Here is a 14,220-nt window from a genome sequence, read left to right on the forward strand (position 1 = left end):
ATACATACGGCCATTCTATGGCAATTCAGCTTCTCGTGCTGTTTCTCTAGAGATTGGTCTAATGCTGAGGTAGCCAGAGTAGTCGTATCCTTCTGTGGATGTGTTCGTATTCATCAAACCTGTATCAGGCTAGTTGCGAACACCATGTGTCCATCCACTGACTGCTGGTGATCAGCCGGTGTTGGTCCAGGCTCACTGTATAAACAGTCAATAACTGCAGTCCCGCCATTGCCATGTCATGTCGTTTGGAGGACAAGAGAAGACATGAGCAGAAGTAGGGCGGCAAGGATAAACTCCGCATGCGATTCAAAAGAGTTGGCGCTACCAAGCTGCGGCTTGCGATGCAATTTCAATCGGAGCAAGTCGCCGACCAGATGTACTCATTTCGCTCAAAAGAGAAGACGGGCTAGCCGAACCTTGATGAGTGTTTATGATCAGTGACCAGATGACCCGGGTTGATGTCCAGCATGATCTCTTGTCTACTGTGTGCCGACGAACGCGTCAAGCTTCTTTTGGTCGTAGACTTCTCCCTCGACCAGCTGAGACCATGTCTACACGATGGTTAGTAAAGCCGACAGACTGACTCAAGAACAAGCAAGTGAGGACAATGGCAACGTACTCCATCGGGCGTGACCTTGTAGAGCGTAGGCAGAGCCGGAACGCCAAACTTGCGCCACTCGTTCTCAGGCGATCTCCATCTACTCGTTAACACTGGTCAGCCACACAGGAGTAGAGAAATAAATGCAGAGCAAATGCTAGCTCGACTCGGGGATCGGAGGGAATCCACATCTGTGCCCAGCCCGGGGGGGGGGAGCGCATATCAACTCCCGAGGCCGAAAACCTACGTTTCCCGGTCGCCCGCGTACTGGACCGTCAGGCGCGTCTGCTCGCCGGCGGGGAACTTCTCCTGGATCAGCGGCTCCGCCCGGACGCAGTCGCCGCACCAGCTGCGGCCGTTGACGATGCTGGCGTAGACCACCAGGAAGTGGGGGGCCTGGTTCTTGGCTGCCAGGGCGGCAACGGCGTCGGCGACCGCCCTGGGCGCGTTTGAGGCCATGCCGGAAGAAGAACGGTAATCGCGGCGGGGAGGAGAGGACGGGGGCTGCTTGCTAGGCCTCGTATGAGCCACAACTGGGATAGATGGTGGAGAGGATAATTGAGATTGCTGGTGCTGGATGATGTGGTCTGGCTTTGTTCCCTGTCGGTTTGAAATCAATCTGCGAGCTGTCAACATACCAGGTGGCTTGGTGGGCTTGATTGGATAATCAACTGATTACCGAAGGGTTCGGGTTCTGCATGAAGAATCGACCGCAGTTTTAATGGTCAAAACAAAAATGCAGCCTGGCCAAGTTGATACACCACATAATCTAGCAGTGAAATGGAACAGAGAAAACATTTTTTTTTTTTTGGCTGCTGACGTCACACAGGCGCAAAGGGCCCTAAGAGCTTGTGTTGAAGCCTTGGCAGGGGCAGTTTCGAGCCTCATCTTGAGAGAAAGGAGAAGCTGAAGTCGGATCTGACCGGGGGACGGTGAATGACTTTTCAGGAAATCGATGCATGGATAGTTGGCTTATCAGGTACAGAGTCACTTCAATTAAATTGATACATTCGTACAGCAAGTCGAGCTCTCTCCGAGACGGTCTTGACCGGGTTGTTAAGATTGCTGTAACGCCTGGGAACGAAAGGAAGGGCTCTGTCTGAGAAACATGGTAAATGTTTCATCTCCTCTCACCCAGTGGTCAATGAGAATGGCCGCATTTGTAGCTTTTATAAGCCCCATACTCCAAACCATTTCCGCTTGAGCTGGCTGCCGGATATCATCGATGAGGACTGTGTCCTGGTCCAGGCAGGCACTTGTATACATGTTGCCACTGACTGCCCTTTTTGACCCGATATATCTTGTCAGGTCTTACTGAATTGCGAACAAATGACCTTTCAAACCGTCACCTCTACTTTGCTCTCACAAAAAAAATCATACAAACAAAGCGGCAGTAATCGGGACCATGCTCATGTTATGTCAACCTCCTGATGCCCCCGGCCGAAACTTTTGTAGAATGTCACAAAAACTTCAAAACCATCCCACAGTTTGCCACTCTCAAATGGTGGATGCTCCAAGTTTTGTCTTGATTTTTGCCAGAATAGAGATCTGCTGACGGAGTGTGCTGAAAGTAGACTGCACTTTTGGTTCTCTTCCAAACAGCCCATTGTGTGGGATTACAGGGCGAGCCTGCCGGAAACCTGAGCCACGGTAGTCCCGTGCAGAGGACTTGCATCGGACCGAATTTCATTGCTTATCTTGTTCTCTGCTTTCCTTACCGAGAACCCTTACCCATGACAGTATGTAGACGCGACGACGTGTTGCCACAGACCGAGCCATGCATCGGGACGGATATTCGGCCTTCCCGGCATCAAGGCTGACGAATTTCAATGATGACCACGGACACGACAGCGAAAGGGAAATGCGTGCGAATGACGTACCATGCTGCAGCATGTAGCGTCTCATCTCACATGCAACATCGCACGGAGGCTGACGACCGCGGGCCAGCAAAATGAGAGCCTGTTGATCAACTTTCTCAAGCGGAACTCACTCCATGGCAAACAAGAAGGTCAGGCTGAGTGAAATAGGCGGCGAGCAAGAAGTGAATCAAGAGGCTGCTAGGTGCTAGGGTCCAAGGATCACATTTCACCACGTCCAGAACATGAGAGGATTGGGGCTGGAGGACATTTGATTGTTCAGCGTTGGTCCTTCAGAAGGACCTTGCTGCTTGCCAATCAACATAGTAGACCGGGGTAGAATACGCATTAAAACCGGTGAAGATTATACGGCGACGCACGGGTGTGCAGTACTCATGAGTTCTCAAACCAGGCGAGAAGATCCGAGCGAGGAAACATCCGAAGAGAGAGAGTTATGTTCCGAAACAGCAACCAAACTCTTCTCCACTGCACAAGCTCATGTGAAATCATCCACCGTACACGACACAGGAAATGAAGTAGTAAGAGGTAACTTAAATAACTGGCATTTCCATGTTTAGGGACTATCTTCTATAGTCGACAGTTGCTGAATGGGCCAAGAAGGACCTTGCATTGCGTGATGTGCTACAAATCGATAAGTCATACCACCTCGGGAAGGCACACTCAAACGGTGAGGATGGTCTGCGGCTTCTTATGAAGATGAAGATGACCAGTCCGACATCGCCAATAGGTCATACGGATCTTGTATTCTCGGCCTCATGTGTCCTGCTAGCCATTCTCACTCGCTTTGAGCGAATCGTTGAGCTACAAGCGGGAGACTAATTTGGCGTGCAAGGCGGTGAGCTCATGACCTTCGACCATGAGGTCTCTAAGGATCTCTAATGATTGGAAAATATCGTCGATCTTTCACAGTCGTCGGTGAGCAAGTAGGTCATCAACTTGGACCAACTCATGTGATCATCGAGTGTTCAGGTATCCACTTGATCTGACTATAAACGGATGCATATTGGTCACTGCCGGTCACAACGCATATCCCGGCACCAGGAACACTGTTGGCAGAGCCTGCTCACCGCTCTAAGCAGCTTCAAGGAATTACTTACCTGTGCATACATGTGAAACTGGTACCCAGAAGACTGAATCTCTCTATCACAATCATAGAATGCTGCTCGGCTTTTGGTCAGCTTCAGGCATCATCACATTAGGGGACGGCACGGCTGCACAGCGTGAAGGAAGACGGAACTGACGGGCGGACTCACTCTCCCGACGACTCAAGAGCCAGGAAATTGTTCGGTATTCAGTGCATTGCCATATTTACAAGCCAAGCCCGTTGACGCCATATGACTAGCGCCAGGGCGACACTTGCCACCCGAAACGGACCTCTCGTGTGATCTTGTCACCAACGGCGTCAACCAGAAAACGGCCTCTCGTTGCTCCTCGACGATTAAAATTTCCAATCGAACCGGTGAGGAGGCCGCCAAACCCCTCATCGGCGCGGCCGCGTTGCTTGTGGGACTCAATTCCAGAACCGCTCCAAATCCTACGCAAGAGTGCAGGTAGCGAGCGGCATGGGTTGACTCCGTGGGCGGCGACAACAGTCACGAGGATGGCCAAAGAGGGGCGGCAGCAGCAATTTCTGCGCGTTCTGGCTGCTCGGCTGTGGCTAGCGCCCAGGTGAGGAGTGAGGCCGTCGTGATCTAGGCAGGCCGTCGAGGTGGGCTCGAATCCATTCCTCGTGGCCATCGTGACTGCAGCAGCAGCAGTAGTGGGAACGCAATCGGATTGCGGGCTGCACGGCGGGCTCTAGCCTGCCATGTGTCTTGGGCGGTCCAGACCTTTCCTCTGGGTGGATCTGCGGCCAGGTTCGCCCCAACCTTATTACCAACCAAAGCTTGGGCGGGGACCAAGAAACCCCCCTGCCTTCCCTGATCACAGGATTTCGCAAGCAGGCGAATGTCCGTTAACGGTCCTCCTGACGTTTGGCCAAGGCCGAGCTAGAATGACGGGCATTAATGCGCCGACCTTTGGGTTCGTGGGCGACTGACACTACACTACCGGTACTGTACACTCGGTAGGACGTGCTCGCTTGCCCCCTTTGACAATGGCGATCCGAGTGGAACCGCCCGTTTGCTACGTGTTTCGTTGGGAGATGGCAAATCAAGGCGCCGTTCTCCGCCTCCCGGGAGACCCGCGCTGCAATCGCTTGGCATGTCAGTATGGGATGCTGCGGGACGAGTCACGTCTCCTTGGGGACAAAGGGGATAATCAGGACCCGGGCGTGCTGTGACGCCGAGGGGAGACACGTGCGTGCGTGTGTGCGGTAGTCCAAGGGATGCATTTCATTTTGGCCGTTCGGTCGGGGTTGACTGTGACCCGTTATCGGCGCGCCTCCCCTTCTCCTTTTCCTCGGCTTCGTCATGGGCATATACTGGTGCAGTACGGGAGTGACGGACGGCTTTTTCGTGTTTGTGATGGGGTCTAAAAATAGTGACGATCTCATAATTTTTCTCTTGCCCTAACTTGATAGACGCCGCCAGCACACCGGGACGACGTGATATTGACAGCTACCCTACCACCCCACTCGGGTAGTTGCAGCCGACGGGTTTTCGTATGGGGAGACCCCATAATCTTGGCAGCTCCGAGTTGGGACAGGCAGGCTGGAAGGGTGCAGGCGGCAGCTGCATAAGGAGGTGCGGGAGTCCCCGCATGGACGGGTGCTATGCAAGGAGGGACTCTGCTGGGAGAGTGCACGAATGTGGCTGACAGGACGATCTGGGTGATCTGGATCTGGGCCGAGATTTGGATGCTCTTGTGTGATATGACCCTCTGTATGCCTTTCTATTTACAGTGTTTGTTCTGTGATATATCACATGTTTCCGTCTCCTTTTTTCTGAGCAAATGGCCAATGCCTCTAAGCTAGAATATTCCATTGTTCTTCGCATCTCCGTCTTCCACACCCGAGACATGACACACAAGCAGCGGGTGGTTGTCGTGATGATCACTGACCCGGTCGTGGTGAATACATCGTCAACCAGCCAACCAACCAAATTTTTTTTTTCCCGCACCAGCACCAAGTTCTATGCGTCAGGCTCTGACCGGGCCGGGCGGCCACAGCTCCAAACAGCCCCAAAAAGTTCCATGGCCCATCCAACCAGCACAGATCGACGGGCTGGGCCTGCCGTCGACAAGCTGCTCGGGCCAACTTCGTCGTTGCTGTTACCTAACAAAATCCTCACCTTGGCCCCACAATGATGAATGTCGCCCCGGGGATCACGATTTCACGGCCCAATACTGACATCGACGAGAGACACGCGTGTCTGGTACTTCCGTCGATACCTATGCAACCGCATGTCAGTCTCGCAGCGATCGCGGAGCCCCAGCCCTTCTCCCCAGACATCTCTCGGTCTAGCGCATACGGACAAACGGACAGGCGGAGAAGATGCCCGGAGGGACTGAAAGTGACACAATGCAGATGGGATCTCACCGTAAAAACGTCAGAGGCTGGGGAGATATCCAACTCTCCGCCAGTTGGAGCAGCATCAAAAGTGAAGGCTATGCATAGTAGATAGATAGAGTGTTCTCCTGAGGAAGGCTATGCTCTCCTGCACGGCCCATTCACATTCGAGCAGGTTCCACAGAAGCTTCATCAGCCTGGACATATAATCGTGAGCCCAGGCATTAACACGGAAGGCGCCCTGTAAAAACGGTCCGACGTCAAAATCAGAGGGGTACGAAGGTACTTGGGTACATATTTACGCGGGTACCTGGTCAGGTCCCGCGCCAACGTCCGCCAAACGGAACGGAGCCATGGCCCCTGCCACTGCCCAAAGTTGACTGACCGAATCCAGGGCATCTGATCCCGTCCCACACATCCACCCACCCACTCTTATAACCCGACCTGATATGCCCCTCCTGCGCCCTGTCCTACACGTTCATTACCTTTATCTCACATAAGAATACCCATCCCTCCCTTCCAGAACAATCAGTGTCGGTTGTGGGCACCTTCCCAGTCACGACACTCGGAGAGATGGAGCAAAGCCCAACTGATGCTGACCACGATCCTGGCCCTGTTCCTGGGCCTCGCCATGGGCATGGGAATGAGCTCGACCTCGAGCTCGAGCAGCTGGAGCTACAGGACGTATCATCTGGAACACAGTCGCCCGAAGGCGAGGCGGCCGTCGCGAGGAATGACGAACAGCCGCCCGCGGCGTCGCACTCAGGCTTTGCCTTCCAGCAGAGGAAGGAGAAGGGACGCGTACGGTTCAACAGCAAGTCTCACATGACATCAGAGCCCAGCACAGCGGCATCGGGATCCGAAAACAGGCGGCCTTCCGAGGGCGCCCGACCCCGACCGTCCCTTGTGCGGAACCCGAACTCATCGAACTCGGTCGTCTCCTCCGAGCCCGACCCGGATGTTTCCGATCCAAAGAAGTACAGGTCCGCCGTCGAGGCCCAACAACGGGCCAAAGCCCTCGCCGAGGATGCCCAGCGAAACCCGCTCAGCCCGGGGAAACCTTGAAGATGAAGACGACAGGCTGTTCAACTGGGTGCGAGGCAGCCGCAGCCCGCCGAGTACCGCATGGTCGGAGGACCTGGAGGATGACAACAGAAACGATCTGGTCCCTCTGACGACACTGGAAAGTAACCCGCAAACGGGGGAGCCGTCCGGGACCAAGCCTGATGAGCCAACTGCCGAGGAGCAGACTGAACGGCGCAACTTGGAGGCCCAGGAACTTCTCATGGCACATGGTTTTGGAGCACAGGCTCAGGGCCTGCAGCAAGCGACCGCAGCCCAGGCAGACGGCGTGGTCTCCCCGAGGGACTCCGTCATGAGCACTCGAGGGAGTAACGTTCCTCGAGGTGGTGTTTTCTACCAGATCTTGCAGGCATACCGCAACCCCGACCTCACATTCCATCCGATGCAAAGCATCGAGTCTGGCCTGACTGCCTACGACTCACCAGCGGGTGCCCAGGCGACCGTCCGGACACCAAGCTCATCTGGCAGACAGACACCCAGGAGGAAATGGCACGAGAAGCCCGAGGCACGATCGACCGAGACTCTCGCCACGCTGGTCGGCGCGTCGACCAAGCTGGCAAACCCGAACGCCAAGGAGAAGACGCGGCGCCCCGAGACGTCTGCGAGCAGCACGAGACCCAATCACCGACGGAAGACTAGTGGCTCGCGCATCCTGTCTATGATTGGGGCCAGGGCGCCTGAAGATGAGGCCCGAATCACCATCCACGTCGCCGACATCCTCCAGAGGCAGAAGTATCTGATCAAGATGTGCCGGGCTCTGATGCTGTTCGGCGCGCCGACGCACAGGCTGGAGGAGTACCTGTCCATGGCTGCCAACGTCCTCGAGATCACCTGCCAGTTCCTGTATATACCTGGCTGCATGATCATCTCGTTCGATGACGTGCTCACCCACACGGCCGAGGTCAAGATCGTTCGCACGCAGCAGGGCGTGAACCTGGGAAAGCTCAAGGACATCCACGACATCTACAAGGAGGTCCTTCACGATTGCATCGGCCTGGACGACGCCGTGGCCCACCTCGACGAGATCATCTCGGCCAAGGACCGCTTCCCGCTGTGGGTGGTGATCCTGACGTACGGCTTCGCCAGCGCCGTGGTGGCCTGCTTCTTCAGCGCGCGGCTCATCGACCTGCCGCCCATTTTCGTGATGGGCACGGCGCTGGGATTCATGCAGCTGTACATGGCGCCCATGTCCCGCACCTACAGCAACGTGTTCGAGATCGTAGCCGCGGTGCTGCTATCCTTCATCGCGCGCGGGCTGGGCAGTATCCAGGGCGGCGGCCTGTTCTGCTTCTCGGCGCTGGCGCAGAGCTCCATCGCGCTGATCCTGCCGGGCTGGATGGTGTTGTGCTCGGCGCTCGAGCTTCAGTCCAAGTCGATGGTTGCCGGTTCGGTCCGCATGGTCTACGCCGTCATCTACTCGCTCTTCCTCGGCTACGGCATCACCGTCGGCACCGCGCTCTACGGCGCCATCGACCCCAACGCCGCCAACGAGTCCACCTGCCGCGAGCCCCTGGCCTCCCACTGGAACTTCCTCTTCATCCCGCTGTACGCCTTCTTCAGCACCATCATGGTCCAGGCCAAGTGGAAGCAGATGCCCGTCATGATCCTCATCGCCACGGCGGGCTACGCGGTCAACTTCTGGAGCAGCCAGAAGTTCAGCGCCAGCGCCCCCATCGCGTATACATTTGGCGCCTTCACCATCGGCGTCCTGGCCAACCTTTACAGCCGTCTCAGGCACGGCGTTGCTGCTGCCGCGCTGCTCCCTGCCGTGTACTGTCAGGTCCCAGGGAGTCTGGCGTCCTCGGGCGCGGTCACGAGCGCGATTTGCATATCCCAGTCCCTTGCTAACGACATCGGGTCTGAGGCGTGCGACACCTCTAATAACCTTGTGAGTCTAAACCTTCCCGTCCGCCGTCAGTACCAATAACTAACCATCCTTTTCCCAACTCCAGGTTTTCAGCGTTGCGGCGAGCATGATTCAGATAGCGATTGGCATCACCGTTGGTTTGTTTCTCAGCGCACTTATCATATACCCCCTGGGGAAGCGACGGAGTGGTCTGTGGACTTTGTAGGGGTCCCGGGAGGGATTTTGACCCGGGACGGGGGACTGCGATGGATTGATTGATTGCATTAGATTTGGAGTTGTGGAGTTAGTTGCATGGTAGAGAGAGAGAGAGAGCGATGTCTTGGTAGAGGCGGTCATCTTGTCCGCTTGACTTTCGTTTGGTAGTGGCTAGCATGTTGATGAATGCCACCATATCGGTCCCAGTTGGGGCTTGAGTACTGCCAACTTGATTCCCATGAGATGTGACTGCAATCTTTTAAATTGATCGACATGTCATATTTCGGACTTCCCTTCAAGCCGTTTTCCGCATTGACATGGCGAGCTCTTGGCCCGTCCTAAGCTTTGCACAAGCAATTACGAGCTATACGAAACCCCCATCGCTAATCTTGTCCAACCCTACAAATCCACCACCGCGATGATCGATTGTGGCGCTTGGCTAAATCCTTCCACACGTGTAAGCACCAATGACAACGGGCTGGGGCGGATCTGCACCTTTTGCGATCCTTCCCTCAAACAAGCCGAAGCTGCGCCACGCGGCTCACGCCAAGCCCTGCCCATTTCGACAAAGAAGCTTAGAAGGACTGGGGCCTGCTGACGGGCTATGCTGCTCCACACTGCCACACGCGACTGCCTCTTGAGGCGCTCACATATGAAGGCTTACCCGCCTCGTTAGTGTTCCTCCCTTTGATGACGTCCAAACTTCATCTTGCACCTACTTATTCATTCATATACAACCTAAGTCACCAGTCGCATGCAACCGACCTCTGCCGTTTTTTTCAACTCACCTACAGCGGCGACTAGACTCTTGATACACGTGATTCAATTCAGGCCACCATGCCACAGGCAGGACGAACGACAGGTCCACATCTGGACATCCACCTCGACAGCACCGGCCGTCCATATCAGCCTGGAGATGTCATAACGGGACGGGTTGTGCGACGGGCGCACGCGGTCAGCCCGCAGGCTTCGGTGACGATCCAGTTGTTGGGCCGAGCAAAGTCCAAGATTGTGGTCACGAGACACAATGGCAACAATACTACCCACAGCTACTATCGGAGCCGCTACAATTTCGTAGGAATTCACTGCACCACTCCCTTTCTCTCATCACAAGATGCTGACACGATAGACCGGCAGTTCGATGCAGGATACATGCAAACACGCCAGTACCTGCACCAAGGGCCAATACACGTCCCCTCCTCCGCCGAACCGGTCTCGTGGGAGTTCGCGATAGAGATCCCCACGCGGCCGTCCCCTCGCGCAGTAGTGAGCGAGATGAAGGACCCAGAAGCCTGCTACCTGCCTCTTAACGCGGGCAATGTGGCCGACTACCCACTGCCCGCTTCCTTCGCCAACAGCGGCCGCAGGGGCAGCACGCGCTTCGACGCCTACGTCGAGTACCACCTCGAGGCCACCCTCGTGCAGCAGGGCGGGAGCAGCCGCCACGGCGACACCATCACGGCGACCCTCCCCATCCGCATCCGCGCCCCGCCAATGCCCTACCCGCTGACGGACTTCGACCTGCGCCGGCGCTCCGCCCAGTTCGCCGCGAGCTCGTACCGCCTCGTGCCCGGCATGGAGACGGTCGAACTGTCGTTCAAGCAGAAGTCGAAAAAGTTCTTCGGCTCGTCCAAGGTCCCCATGTTCGGCTTCACGCTGCAGTACGACGCCCCCGCCGTCATCCAGCTGGACAACCCGGCCCCCGTCCCGTTCCGCGTGCGCGTCGTCCCCGACGGCAGGAGGACCAGCGAGGTGCTCCAGGGGGTGCCGCAGGTCGTGACGCTGGGCTCGCTGGAGCTCGTGCTCAAGGCTGACACGTGTGTGATCGCCCCCGGGACTTTTTCGAAGCATACTGGGGACGACACCGTCAAGCACAATATCCACTTACCTGTGGCGTTTGCGGGGGATGTGCCGGCTGCTGTGCTGAGGACCGCGGACCGCGGGGTGAAGGGGGAGGAGCCCGCTGGTGGGAAGGAGGCGGCGAATGCAGGCGCGGTACACAGGCCGGGTACCACAGATGGAAAGCAGAGGATAGAGTCTCCAGGGGAAGAGCAAGGCGAGTCGTCAGCGTCACGAAGTACTCAGCCGCCAGCACCAGCCTCCAAAGAAGAGCGTGTTGTTGAGCAGGTCCCAACACCAACCCCGGAGATGGGATACCAGCCGGCAGCCGAGTGGTCCTCCCCACCGACATACCAACCAAACACCAGCAACGAGTCCCCACCACCCGCACCACCAGCCTCCGAGCAGCCGCCCGCGTACCAGCTGCCCAAGGACCTCAGCCGCCGCGGCCCGCTCGTCATCCCCAGCGCGTGGGGCGCCGACGGCCCCTGGCTCGACGTCGGTGAGGCAATCGGGCTGCGGCTGCACGAGACGCACGCTACGGCGCTGGCCCGCTCCGTCGCGGGGACCGTGGCGGACCCCATATGCCCTGGCTTCACGACGTACTGCATAATGCACTCGCACCGCCTGAAGTGGAAGATGGCTGTTGCGGTTGGGGGCGAGACGGTCAGTCTTGAGGGGGGGGGGCCTGTTTCTGTTTTTGGGCCGGCTGAGTCTGGGTAGGCGGGAGGACGCGCCGGTGGGGATTTCTTTGTGGGAGGGGGATGGATAGTATGTGGTGCTTTTGTGAGCGGTGGTTGGACTATACCCTGAAGATACCCATTTATACAGAGTAGCGTTGCACAGATTGGTCTTCGCAATTGGTAAGAGCGTCTTGCTCATGAGGTTGATTGCCTCGCACTCTTTGTCTCACTTGCAAGAGTTGACCGAGGAGGGTTCATCGATGGCGTTCTGTGTTCGTTCGACGTTGGCATCAACCACTTCCCAAGCTTCACGTAATTCTAACTCAATCTCAGCGCAGCGTCGAAGCTGTATAATAAGGGAAAACATCGGTACAGCAATAGAAGGGCTCCAAGCACCGGAATGCTAGTTCTGGCTTGCCGAATTTTGGTGGCGCGTTTGATCGTGTTTTGCGGCCACGTCTATGATTCGTGTAAGGCTTCCCAAAGTTTGCAACGCAACCAAGATCTGATAACCAAATCGGAATTAATCGTATCTGCCTCGAGAAATCCTTACGGAAAGCTCTCGACGAGACGACTCTCTGATACCCGACAATCTGTGATCAGCCAAATATCTCCGTCCCAGGAGCCATCCATGGATTTAGTAGGCTGATGCGCATTAAGTGATAATAATCGAGGGTGTTTTGTGGGTGTGGTGCACTTGGTTTTCAGGAATCAGAACAAACTCATCGGCGGCGTCATGTCACAGCACCACGCTGGATGCTTATGGCTGTGACTCTCCTTCCAGTCCTGTTATATCACCCAGATATGGGTTTCACATCGGTTGTCGTTTGTTCTGAGTCACGGTCCTTTGCTATAGCTATAAAAGACGTCTCCATCTCGAAAGGCAAAGGCCAACAGACTCTGTTCCATAACATCAACTGTCGGTGAAATTGCAACAGCAGCAGATCCCACAAGAGAACACAGAACTCCCACAGCTATGGACATAGCACTGTTTGCTCTTCAATCAGACATCAGTAGCCCAGGAGGACGCATTCCGAAGAAACTTCCCCATTCATAGCAGCAGTTTCCCGGTGATATACGAGGTATACAAGCATTACACGACACATCGACACAATGCTTGGGCGGGGGCAACGACAGAGGCCAATCAATACAACGCCTGAGTTCAGCGAGGGTCAACGGGTAGTGACATGGTCCAAGGAGAAACAGGCATGGATGCGAGGTGAAATCGAGGAGATCTGGGAAATGTTCCGGCCCATCAACTATGTCCTCACATTTACCGAGATATTCGTGCCGCTGGTCATGTAAGCTTTTCTCGCTTTGTTCTTCAGCCCTCAGAAATCCGACTGACTGCCAGCAGCGAGGGCCCAGATGGTGGAGTGACGACAAGGAATACATGGTGTCTGCTCAAAAAACCTCAACTGGCCATCGTTGAGGAGCAGGATCTGGAGACCGGCATCCCCGATGTTAAGTCCTCAGATGCATAAGTCGGGAGACTCGACGAGTACTGAGACCTCGTACTACCGTGCGGTTGGAAGGGCATCAGACTGAGTACATTGCAGAATTGACTGCGGCGTTGACCTCACTTGAGAAGCGAATTTTGAATTTCGTGAGTTTTGTGACAGAATAACGTAGCTATCCTAATTCGTATCCAACGGCCACTCTTTATCTTAAGGTGTTTTGTGCAGAAGTGCCACTTACCGAATCAAGACTGTCCAGCATTCCTCAGTGCTTCGCGGCGGGCTCACCTCTGGTTTCCTCAGGGTTCAGTCGTCAGGATATAGCATGAAGCTGCTGAGATAAACTGTGATGCGATGCTGCTCGCCTGAGTGTCAACATGGTATGCTGAACTCATGTCGCATGTTGCGAGGTCATCCATCCCTACAATCAATTGTAGCGCAACAGCTAAACTGCATAGCCAGCCGGCGTACAACTTTGCGTAGTAGACTCTGCCAGGGCGATCCAAGTAGCGCATGCGGAATTGACCGTTTCTGTTGTCGATTTCCCGGCACCAGGCCAGTCACGAATGAGGCGAGAGGACCGAAAGATCCGCTGTTTACTTGCACGGCATGATTTATCACTCATATCATTGCATCACAGGGGACTCTATCAAATGAGACTTCACAGTCACTGTCTGAATGCGCTCTTATAAATATGAGGCACATTTTTCCTGTCCATCAATGGTTTTTTTTTTTTCTCGTACAGCGCACATCGCAGTAGGCAGCACCACAGCAAGCATTCAACGAACTACGCAACCCATACAGGCGACACAAAAGTCCACAACCAGAAGAAACGGCACAACCACCAGCACCATGGGCAGGGTACCTCTCTTCTATGAGTTCGAATCCGTTGTGGTTTGGATTGACAAAAATTTGTACAAAGGCACCATTATATCCAGGAACGACAACGACAATCCTTACAGCTACATCGTCAATATTCAAGACATGCTCGGAACTATTCAGTTGTAGGTTATCCTCATAACACCACTGGATATGCTCGAAACTCACTGTTCTCATAGTATAGATGAATCCGTCATCCGTAGATCAAAGGAGGCATGGATCACAGGCACAATAAAAGGGCCAACCTTTTTCTGGGAGGAAGCAATATTCAAAGATGAGGCCCCTGATGCTTTT

At 55.2% G+C, this 14,220-nt stretch overlaps 3 protein-coding genes across 3 annotated transcripts; 2 read left to right on the forward strand and 1 right to left on the reverse strand.

The window, feature by feature from the left end:
* Nucleotides 1-479: 479 nt before the first annotated feature.
* On the reverse strand, nucleotides 480-1,057 carry INS49_004569 (uncharacterized protein; the record flags this gene model as incomplete). Its single annotated transcript, XM_043165358.1, has 3 exons — nucleotides 480-551; nucleotides 620-698; nucleotides 846-1,057. 3 exons carry the CDS (start codon nucleotides 1,055-1,057, stop codon nucleotides 480-482), a joined length of 363 nt encoding a protein of 120 aa, XP_043018073.1.
* Nucleotides 1,058-6,496: 5,439 nt separating this feature from the next.
* On the forward strand, nucleotides 6,497-9,078 carry INS49_004570 (uncharacterized protein; the record flags this gene model as incomplete). Its single annotated transcript, XM_043165359.1, has 3 exons — nucleotides 6,497-6,906; nucleotides 6,959-8,894; nucleotides 8,959-9,078. The coding sequence occupies 3 exons, from the start codon at nucleotides 6,497-6,499 to the stop codon at nucleotides 9,076-9,078; spliced, it is 2,466 nt and encodes an 821-aa protein (XP_043018074.1).
* Nucleotides 9,079-9,905: 827 nt separating this feature from the next.
* Nucleotides 9,906-13,074, forward strand: INS49_004571 (uncharacterized protein; the record flags this gene model as incomplete). The annotated part of the gene is made up of 4 exons (XM_043165360.1): nucleotides 9,906-10,142; nucleotides 10,206-11,573; nucleotides 12,788-12,891; nucleotides 12,948-13,074. 4 exons carry the CDS (start codon nucleotides 9,906-9,908, stop codon nucleotides 13,072-13,074), a joined length of 1,836 nt encoding a protein of 611 aa, XP_043018075.1.
* Nucleotides 13,075-14,220: the final 1,146 nt, after the last annotated feature.

Source organism: Diaporthe citri, assembly GCF_014595645.1.
Source record: "Diaporthe citri strain NFHF-8-4 chromosome Unknown scaffold_12, whole genome shotgun sequence".
NCBI lineage: Eukaryota > Fungi > Ascomycota > Sordariomycetes > Diaporthales > Diaporthaceae > Diaporthe > Diaporthe citri.